This window comes from Grus americana, chromosome Z, assembly GCF_028858705.1.
Source record: "Grus americana isolate bGruAme1 chromosome Z, bGruAme1.mat, whole genome shotgun sequence".
NCBI classification, from domain to species: Eukaryota; Metazoa; Chordata; class Aves; order Gruiformes; family Gruidae; genus Grus; species Grus americana.
Genome location: NC_072891.1, coordinates 71,634,713 through 71,645,173, shown reverse-complemented (window position 1 = coordinate 71,645,173; position 10,461 = coordinate 71,634,713). Strand labels below are relative to the sequence as shown.

General features: G+C 45.2%; 1 protein-coding gene across 2 annotated transcripts in view; it reads left to right on the top strand.

The window, feature by feature from the left end:
- Positions 1-615: 615 nt before the first annotated feature.
- Positions 616-10,461, top strand: part of ELP1 (elongator acetyltransferase complex subunit 1) — a 33,810-nt gene continuing 23,964 nt past the window's right edge. For both annotated transcript variants that reach the window (XM_054811149.1, XM_054811147.1), the window contains exons 1-8: positions 616-859; positions 2,294-2,446; positions 4,130-4,211; positions 6,621-6,701; positions 7,051-7,136; positions 8,385-8,484; positions 9,385-9,475; positions 9,970-10,093. In XM_054811149.1, coding sequence (XP_054667124.1) covers positions 710-859; positions 2,294-2,446; positions 4,130-4,211; positions 6,621-6,701; positions 7,051-7,136; positions 8,385-8,484; positions 9,385-9,475; positions 9,970-10,093 — 867 coding nt within the window. In that variant the 5' untranslated portion in view covers positions 616-709. The remainder of the gene's footprint in view (positions 860-2,293; positions 2,447-4,129; positions 4,212-6,620; positions 6,702-7,050; positions 7,137-8,384; positions 8,485-9,384; positions 9,476-9,969; positions 10,094-10,461) is intronic.

Sequence of the window (10,461 nt, the reverse complement as noted above, 5' to 3'; positions counted from 1 at the left end):
GCGCAGCAGGACCCCGGGGTGCGTGCCTTGTGCCGCCACAGGCCCGCCTGCCCTGCAACGGCCGCGGTCTGACACGCATAGAAAGTGCCAGCCCTTCGCCCCGCACAGCAGCCTGTGCCACGGCAGGCCAGGAGAGATTGTCGGGGAAGGGCTCGGCAAGAGACCCGAGAGGAGCGGCAGGTGACAGTAAACGATCTGCACCTAACACTACCAGCTCGGCCTAGCGCTGGCGGCATTGCCGGACACAGCATTTTCCGGTGGCAGCCCCTCCCAGCCCGCCCCAGGAAGGCTCTGATGCCTCCGGGAGCCCTGGGGCAGGGTTTGATGCAAGGCCGCGGTGCGAAGCCATGGGCAGCGGCTAGGCCCGAGAAGCCGCGCTCCCCGCAGCGCCGCCGCCAGACCGCGCCTACCCAGACAGACTGCGCATGCGCCCTCCCTCCACGCACTGCGCCCTCCCTCCACGCACTGCGCCCTCCCTCCACGCACTGCGCCCTCCCTCCACGCACTGCGCCTGCGCCTCCGGTGGGCCACGCGCGTGCGCGCGCAACCTCCCACCCCCCCCCTCCTGCCACCACGTTGCGCCTGCGCCGTCTGCGGACGGCGCCTGAGCCCGGGGTTAGCGCATGCGCCTCGGCCTCCGCCCGCACTCTCACAGCGTAGAAGATGGCGGCGCTGTAAGCCGAGCGGCACTGCCCGACATTCCTTCACCATGAGGAACCTGCGGCTGCTGCGGACCGGCGGGTGCCGCTCCGCCGCTGCCCCAGGCACCCCGCAGTGCTTTTGCCTCACTGGCGAGCTCGGCACGGTCCTCGTGGGCTCCCAGCACGGCCTTCTGGAGCTGGGCCCCGCCGGGGACTCGGTGAGAGCTGCCGCCGGGCGCACCGGGAGCCGCGTGTCGGCTGTCTTGTCACTGTCAGGCTGGGGCTAGGGCTAGAGCTGTGGCTTCGGGGGAGGGTGCTGGTGCCTGTCGGCTCTCTCGTATCGCTGCAGGCGTGGTGTTAGGAGCGGATTTGGTCCGCCCGTTGCAAAGCTGGAATAAAGCGTTTGGGCCTCTGTCAGCGGCAGCGCGTCGGTGCCCGCCGGGAGCTCGCCTCTGGGCGAGTCGTGGCTGCCCTTTGATGTGGCTAGCTCTTGTAGCCTTGTTTACGAAGTCTTGGAGCCTCCTGCTGCTCCCTGCCACCGCTTGCTGCTGTCTCTTGGTGCCTAGAAAGCTGGCTGTGAAGCTGCACTGTGATCTTAGTGGCTGAAGTGATTTGCTGTGCTTTTAAAATACTAAATCTGCCCCCAAGAGGGTGATTGTATTTGATACAGGTAATTCCTGAGGTTTAGTCTTAAGCATGATCAGTTGTATGAGAGACACAACTCACAAAACTGGCAAAGGGTTAGCAAAGAGTATACAAGGAAGCTTTTGAAACCACGTTTTAGGGGAAAAAAACCCTACAGCATACCACTAAAAAAAATGCTGTTGAGCCATAAATTCCTGGATTGCAGTATCTTGTCTGGAAATACACTATGCAACTCAGAGACATGTCATTCCCTCAGTATGTTCAGTTACGAAGTTAGCTTTGCGGCTTTCCTGGGATCTTATTTTTAAAGAAGGGTGTTTTGTGAAAATCTCCATTGTGGTCTGTTTGTGAAGGCTATCAACTAAAATATTTTCAGAATTAAAAAATACTCTAAAGTCCTAAATATGTCTGCTTCCTTTTCTGTTTGGGTGGGGAGTATTTCAGATCTTTATTATGATAGTTTTTTCCCTGATGACTGGATGTGTAAAACATTCATGCAACTAAGCTAGAGAGAGCTATTTTAGCTAAAACTTTATCGTTTTGCTGTACCTGAGTGTATATCCAAACGGTTTTCCTTTGAATTCTTTTATGCTGTGTCCGTAAATTCTGAATGCCCCCTTAAAAGTATTGGGACACTTAAAGCAGCTACCCATTCACCTCTTAATGTTGACGCTATGTGGAGAAGTATGAAGAGGGGGTCGAAAGATGATTAGCAAGACAAATTGGAAGTTGTAGTATTGCCATCTATTATTTGCTCCCTTATGTGAGTTTTCTTGTTGTCTGTCTAGCACTTTTAACATCAAGGACCTTCACAGTTTCCTATGCATGAGTGAAGATAAGTACTTGAATATTGGCTGTTTTCTGGTGCCACTCACATACTTCGGTTGTGTAATGCTTTGTGTAATTACAATAGGATGAAATATGCCATGGGTGTTACTCTGTCATTTCTGCAAAAATCCCAGTGAGGTGATGTGTACCTAATAAGTCATTGGCTTCTCTATGTCAAGGTGACAAGAGAAGTTTCCTTGACTGCGGACGGTTTCATGCCCGAGGATGGAAGTGGCTGCATCGTGGGTATCGAAGATCTTCCAGAACAGGAGTGCGTGTGTGTTGCTACAGCAGCTGGAGACATCCTGCTGTGCAATCTCAGCACAAAGCAGGTAACATGGCAGGAAAGACACAACAATTTCAAAGGAAAAGGTCACAATTTCTTCAGGGGGCAGTTTTGTGTTTATTATGTACTGAGGTGTGGTTAGTCTCCCTTTTCTGGCAGATGAGCTGATTTTTGTGGGATCCTTGAGCAGGATTAAGGACAGAATATACAGTCCATAAAAGAACTGGAATTGAAACAGTGGCTTGCCTGTCCACAGGCCTAGTCCTGTATATTTGCTCAGGGGGTTGTTGGTACACACCCAGCAGCACAAGATCGACTGAGTAGTCTTACAGAGAGATTGCTGAGACTAGGTACAGAATAAAGTGTAGCTACCTTTTTATTATTACCAGTCAATGTGGAACATCATGCTGACATGACTTAACTGAAGAGAGGAGAAAGTGATGTGTGTTGTGATTTGAAGAACATTTGGAATAAAAAAGCCCTAGAAAACACTAAAGGGAAACAAAAGTATCTTAGCTGAGTAAATATGGCAGGAACTGAGATACTTGCTTTCTGCTCCTTCCTCAGTGTCAGATTTGTAAAATCTTCAGCAAGACACTTAAACAGCACAGCAGCACCCTCTGAAATCTGCATCAGCTCCCACAATACCAGCCCAACAATGCAGGTGTAGGTAGGCATGACATGACAGTGGTCTGTCTGGGTTAACTGTCAGATTGTGGTTATTTGCAGCTCACCTGTTTTGGTTCTTGTTTGGGTTTGATTTGCAGATACCACTTAAATATACAATCAGTTGTATCTGAAAAAGATGTCCGGTATTGCAACTTAAAACATGTCGTAAGGGAATAGAGATTAACAAAAGATGTGATTCATGAGACTTTTCTTGCACTGATCTATGGTTCAGAGTTGAGGTTTAACTTCAGGTCCTTTATTTCAAGGCTTTTTGGATTACTTTCTCAATTTTAAAGTTATGTTCTTTTGGTGCGGTCTAGGCACCAAGAAAGAAGTCTTGAAGGTTACTCTGCTTGTGCTGAAATCTTTTGCATGTGGGTGATGGTTACTCTGTCCACCGGTGCCTAGTCCCACTTTGTTTATGTGAAAAGATTGACACCCAAGCTTAATTCCTTGAATGGCATTATCTTGCTGTTTATCACAATTGTTCTGCTCCATGCCTTTTGCAAATCAGGCTAATGGGACAGCAGTTCTCTGCCTGCTGCTATTGCTATTACATACTCATGATAGTCCTGTAAAACTGTCCCAGTTTTTCATAAATTTTGAAGTTAGTGCAGCTATATACAATTATCAAGTTCAGCGTTCACAAGCTGATCAGAGTTTTAATGGACATAGTGTCCTGTAACTGCCTGTTGGAATTCTGTAGGTAAGAACCGTTATGTCTGTGTTTTGTGTTCGTTTCATTATGTTTACCAATGTAACCACAGACCCAAGCAGGCAATACTAGTATTAACACTATATGTGGTGACATAAGACTGAGAGTTGCAGAATAAAGAAAATGCTAATCTCTAAATTTTCTGGGTTCTCATATATAAACATTCTGGAACTATCTTTGTTTAGAAATGTTTCTTTTGTTTCATTCAACACAAAAGCTGAAGTAAGACCTGTGACTTTTCTAAGTAGGAGAGGATTTCCCTCCCTTGGTGACTGATCGTTTTTGTGCTGGGATGGTGCTGCACTGGTGTTCCTGCACTTCTGTGATCTTATTTTGGTCTTGCAGGTGGAATGTGTTGGAAGTGTGGACAGCGGTCTGAGTACCATGAGCTGGAGTCCTGACCAAGAGCTTGTTTTGCTTGCAACAGGTATCAGTAACAGCCTGTAAGCTTTCTGCCTTTAGGAGTGAAACTCACTATGACCAAAAGTTAAAACACAGTTAAGTTTAAAATGGAAGAAGCAAAATACAAAGTTATGAAATTGGGACTAAGACTTAAAGACTTTGAGAAAAAAACCCACCTGATCCTATATATTAGATTTACTTTCATGATCCATGAGGTGCTTTGCTGATCCAGGGAGAAGCTGTTAAGACCCAAAAAGCTGAGTTTTGTAGAATGGTAATTAGTCTTTCACATCTTCCAAGGAAGTATATTTGATCTTGTCTCTAAAACATAAAGACTCGTGCTTTATACCCCGATTTGATTTCTTAGTAACAAAAACTGCTTCTTGTGCTTCGGTAGGAAATGTATGTGTCACAGGCTCAACTTAGCTACAGATGTGTCACACCTAGAAAATAAAGTTAGCCTCAAGCAAAACAGAATCACAGAATGCTTGAGGTTGAAAGGGAGCTCTGGAGATCACCTGTTTCAACCCCTTGCTCAAAGCAGGTTACCTGGAGCAAATTGTTGGGAACTGTGCCCAGTCAGGTTTTGGATATCTCCAAAGATGGAGACACCACAACCTTTGTGGGCACCCTGTTCCTGTCTGTGACCACCCTCACAGTAAAAAATAATTTTCTTATGTTTTAATGGAATTTGCTGTATTTTGTTTGTGCCCATTGCCTCTTGTGCTGTCACTTGGCACCACTAACAGTCTGGTTCTCTCTTCTTTACTGTACTCCACCTCCCACATTAGATATTTATACACACCGATGAGATTCCCCCTGAGCCTTCTCTCCAGAGTAGTCTGACTTCTCTCAGCCTCCCCTCATGTGACACATTCTCCAAGCCCTTAATCATCTGTGTGATTCTTTGCTGGACCCATTCCAGTATGTCCTTGTCTGTCTTGTGCTAGGGACCCCAAAACTGGAGCCAGCATTCCACATGAGTCTCACTAGCACTGAGTAAAGGAGAAGAATCACCTCCCTCAACCTGCTGGCAACACTCCTAATGCAGCCTAGGATGCTGTTTGCCACCTATGCAGCAGGGGCATACTGCTGGCTGATGTTCAACTTTGTGTCCCTCAGGAAACATGGGTCATTTTTCTCCCAAGCTGCTCTCCAGCCACTTGGCTCCCAGTCTGTCCTAGTGCCTGAGATTATTATTTTCCAGGTGCAGGACACAGCTTTTTCCCTTGTTGAGCTTTATGAGGTTCTTGACAGCCCATCTCACCTACGTGACAAGGCCTCTGTGGACAGCAGCACAACCTTCTGCTGTACTTGCTACTCCTCCCAGTTTTGTGTCTTCTATAATCTTGTGAGGGTCCCATCTTCCAAGTCATTAATGAAGATGTTAAATGTTGGCCCTAGTTTCCAGGGGCACACCACTGGTGACTGACCTCAAGCTGGACTTTTTACCACTGATAGCAAGCTTTTGAGTTTGACAATTCAGCTGGTTTTCAGTCTACTTCACTCTCCTTTTATCTACCCCATCCTTTGTGAGTTTCCCTGTGATGATGTTATGGGAGACAGTGTCAAAAGCCTTATTAGAATCAAGATAAGAGTGCCAGGTACTTATTTTGAATGTGGAAAGAACTTTAAGGTTAGACCAGGAAGCTTGTTTTTGAAGAGAGCCTTATCATAGGATCATAGAATGGTTTGAGTTGGAAGGGACCTCAAAGACCATCTAGTCCCAGCCCCCTTGCCATGGGCAGGGACACCCTCCACTAGACCACATTGCCCAAAGCCCCATCCAACCTGGCCTTGAACACTTCCAGGGATGGGGCATCCACAACCTCTCTGGGCAACCTGTGCCAGTGCCTCACCACCCTCACAGTAAAGAATTTCTTATATGCAATCTAAATCTATCCCCTTTTAGTTTAAAGTCATTACCCCTTGTCCTATCACTCAATGCCCTTGTAAACAGTCCCTCACCAGCTTTCCTGTAGGCCCCTTCAGGTGCTGGAAGGCTGCCATAAGGTCTCCCTGGAGCCTTCTCTTCTCCAGGCTGAACAATCCCAACTCTCTCAGCCTGTCTTCACAGGAGAGGTGCTCCAGCACCATGATCATCTTCATGGCCTTCCTCTGGATTTGGTGCAACAGCTCCATGTCTTTCTTGTACTGGAGACCCCAGAGCTGGACGCAGTACTCCAGGTGGGGTTTCACGAGAACAGAGTAGAGGGGGAGAATCACCTCCCTCAACCTCAGCTTGAAAGTGTTCTTCTGTTCCAGTTTGAGATTTTCTGATTTGAAGGATATGTTCTCTTTAGTATCATAATACCATTAGAAATATTTCTATATTCAACTTCATGACAAGACAATAGGACAATATAGGAGACCATTGAGTTTTTATTTGATGGACATACTGTTACCAATACTGTATTTAATGTCTACCTTCCAGGAGAGCAAACACTCATCATGATGACAAAGGATTTTGAACCAATTACTGAGAAGCAAATCCACCAAGATGAGTTTGGAGAGGGTAAGAGGTGCACTGAAATGAAGTTGTTCGAACTGATGTCATTGGTGTGTTGTAAGCGTGTAGAAAGTAAAGACATGGAGCTGAGCACTTATTGGGCCCCAGGAGATATTTTAGACTGTAATGCTGCTGGGCAGATGAAGGGAAATGCCAATATTTTACTTGCCAGCATAAATTCAAGTAAGTTCCCTGTACTAGAGAACTTTCTGGGCTATGTAAATTTTCTGCAGGTTTTTAGAATTAAACTTGGATGGAAGGTGTGAGTGGCTTGGAGCTGTGGTTGTGTTTACCACACTGCGGAGTAGTGCTGTAAATCTCAAATCTTCCACTACAATGATTTTTTCTTCTTCAGGAAAGTTTGTTGCTCTTGGCTGGGGTAAAAAGGAGACACAGTTCCATGGATCTGAGGGAAAACAGGCAGCGCATCGCAAACAGACGGTATTATACTCGTTCTTTTATGTTAGGTGCATGCTTTTCTGAGAAAACATGTATAAAGAGAGTTTCAGTTATTCCTGTGGTGCCAGTTTGCTACCACCTTTCTGGTAGTTGTCTTCATAGGTTTCTTCTGTTTCTGTGATCTGAAATCCAGCATTTTTATCCTCCTCCTAATTCAAGATAGCAGCTGGGAGTACTTAGGACTGTTCGTACAGAGCTCAAAGCAAGATTTGCAAGCACTAGTACCTGCAGAGGTAAAGCCACCCTTAAATCAGCATGACTGATTTTGCTTTATGTGTGCTATATACTGAAGTGTTCATATGAACAAGAGAAATAGCATACATTTTCACTGATAGGAGCAAAAATAACAGTAGTTTGAACTCCCAGAAGGCAAGAGTAGAAAGATTTGGGCTACTGAGCATCGCCAGTCATGTGAGGCAGCTCCATTTACCTGTACATTTTAGCTTTTTGCTCCTTTGTCTGGCACTTCCTTGTTTGGGTCTTGTTTTCTCTACTTTTTATTTGGTGAAAAGTCAGGTAGCTAAAAACACTCCACTGCTGTATTTTTCTTCTTGTGTTTAAGTTTCAAAATTAAAACTGTACTCCTGAAACCTGGCAGGCTAGAGCGCAGAGACATGAAATGTGGCCCATTCCAGCTTTACTGTTAGGAGGGACAGGACAAGGCTTGGCTGTATCTGGGAAAATAATCCCAGTTTGACAAAGTTAAACCTTTGAACAGCTCCCTCTTTATGTGTATTCTGTTGAGGGGCTTTTTTTTTCCAGCATTGTTCTGCAAAGAACCTATTTGCCTTGAAGAACACTACTTGTCATCCCAGCTTCTGTCTGCCATGCAGACTGCCTGGATGGCATGCCTTTCTTGTCTTTCTCCTTCCAAGGGGTTGTGACTCCAGGCATCAATCATGAGCAAACCCTGATTCACCCTTGTGTTCAGCTTATGCACAGCTGGTCTATAAGCAGAGACCCCTGTAGAGTGGAAAGATAGCATGTGAATAAACAGATATATGTGCTGGCAGGAGGAGCGCATTGAATTTATAGACAGTTTTAATTCTAGTATTTCCTAAAATAACATTCTGAGCAATGAATTTTTAATTTTGCAGCCTTAAGATTTTTTAATGGATTGATTTCATGCCAAGGTTCTTGAAAGAGCTGGCTTAGCAACACAGTCTGTTCAGACAAAGACAGCAGTTGCCTTTCTAAGCTTTGGTGCAACTTTCTTTTGTGTGACTTCAGGAAGTGTCACCTACTTCAGCCTGGGATGATGGCAAGCCTCGAGTGACGTGGAGGGGAGATGGGCAGTTTGTTGCAGTGAGTGCTGTCTGTCCAGAAACAGGTATGGGACTAAACTTCTTTGAAATACCAACATGTGTAAGAGGCTTCTTAAGCAGAAACTAGGCAAGGCAAGAACTGGCTGCTGTTCGTGGTCTCTTGGCCACTTAAAGCAAGGTTGAGTTGAGCTAGTTAATTGATCTTTTCTCTCTTTTGTTGTTCTCAGAGGCATTTTATAGACACAATCTTTTGAACACTTTCTTTGCGGTTTGGTTTTTGGTCCAGTGAGAAGCTAGGAGAGGTTTCTTCTGAGTAGTTAGTATCTGAACTGCTTTCACTAATGTTAAATCACCGCTCAAGCTCTAAGCAATCTCTGATGGGCTCTCAGTGCCAAACAAGTGAATCCGTTTGGGTTGCCATACCTGCTGTCCCTCATATTAGCAGTTTGGCCTTGCACACTTTTGTTTAAACACTGGTAATACTTTTCCCTAGGTTTTGCCCTAAAGCAAAAGAGGTGATGAGTACATACATTTCTTTTAAGACTGTAATGGATGGCTTCCATGATAAATGTTACTGAATAGTTTAAATGCATTGGTCAACATATTGAACTGCTCCAAACCGCACTGCTTTTCCGCTAGTTTGGCTTTTTGCCTTCAGTACCTCTGATCAGAGAGTATCTTGCATTTATAGGAAGATTTTAACATTTCTGTGGTGAAAGCTGGAGAGGGAAATGGCTATGACTGAGCTGTATCAGACTGACATTCCTATTCAGTTCCTTTAGAGTCACTCAGTTACTGTGGGAGAACTGCCTGAGACAGAGTAAGTTCTTACCCTCTAAGGTGTACAAGAGAAATCTCCTTTTAGTCACATGCATCAAAATTTGCTCTCCTAGCCTCATAAAATTAGAAAAGTCTCTTCCCGGTGCTTTCTTACACCTTTGTCTCATTGCTGTCTCAACCTGTAGGTGCTCGGAAGGTCCGAGTATGGAACAGAGAGCTTGTGCTGCAGTCAACAAGTGAGCCTATCTCAGGATTAGAACAAGCACTATCCTGGAAGTGAGTAGCAAAGCAGTCTGCATGCATTTTTTTATTCCCTGGTCACAGTCTTTGATCAGCATCAATTTCATTTATCCTGTGTTTATTTTTCCCAAAACCCAACACACCAAAACTTGAAGAAAGCTTCCTTCTGATCCAGCATGAGGAAGAGTAGCCCTTTAAACCTTGAAAAGCCTAATACCTCATTACATGTGGGAAGAAGGGATAGATTCTCTGCACAGTCTCAACGTCAAGTGGTTTTGAACTCAACTGTATAAATAGGAATATTACAGGTCCCTTTGCCAGTGCTGACATTTACTTGCTTACCTGAGGACGTCATGAGCCCTGGAAAATGTCTGTGCTGGACCTATGACTTATTCTGAACAGCGCTGAGGAAAACACATCCTCTGTTGCCCTTTTCTTCTTGTCTCTGGAGAAAATGCAGGATGATTGGTGTTTAAAATGACAGCTAGTGATTATGTGAGCAACCACTTTTCATTTGGCTCTTTTTTAAGGCCCTCTGGAAACCTGATAGCATCCACGCAAGAAAAACCCAACAGACATGATGTGGTTTTCTTGGAGAAGAATGGACTTCTTCATGGGGAGTTCACCCTCCCGTTCCAGAAAGGGCAGGTCAAAGTAAGTGCTGTGTCTGGGCTTCTTTGATTACAGTGTAATGGAGAGAAGGACTAGATCTTATCCAGATTCTAGGAGGAAGTTTTTAACTTAACACTTTAGTGCTGGTTCTAATGGGAAAAGTGACCTGAAAAGAGAACAATGATGAAAGCTGTGGAGAAAATGCAATGCCCTCTGTAGGCCCATAGTGCAGAGAGAAGCACAAGTGGGACTGTAGCTGCGGGGTGCTTCTGACCCCTGTATACTTTCTACCAGGCAAATGCTTCAAAAATGCTGTTCATCATGTCAGCAGTTGCAAGAGTGAGGTGAAATACTCAACTTATCCCAAATAAGAGAAGTGAAAAGCTACTGGTAGGGCATTACTTCAACTT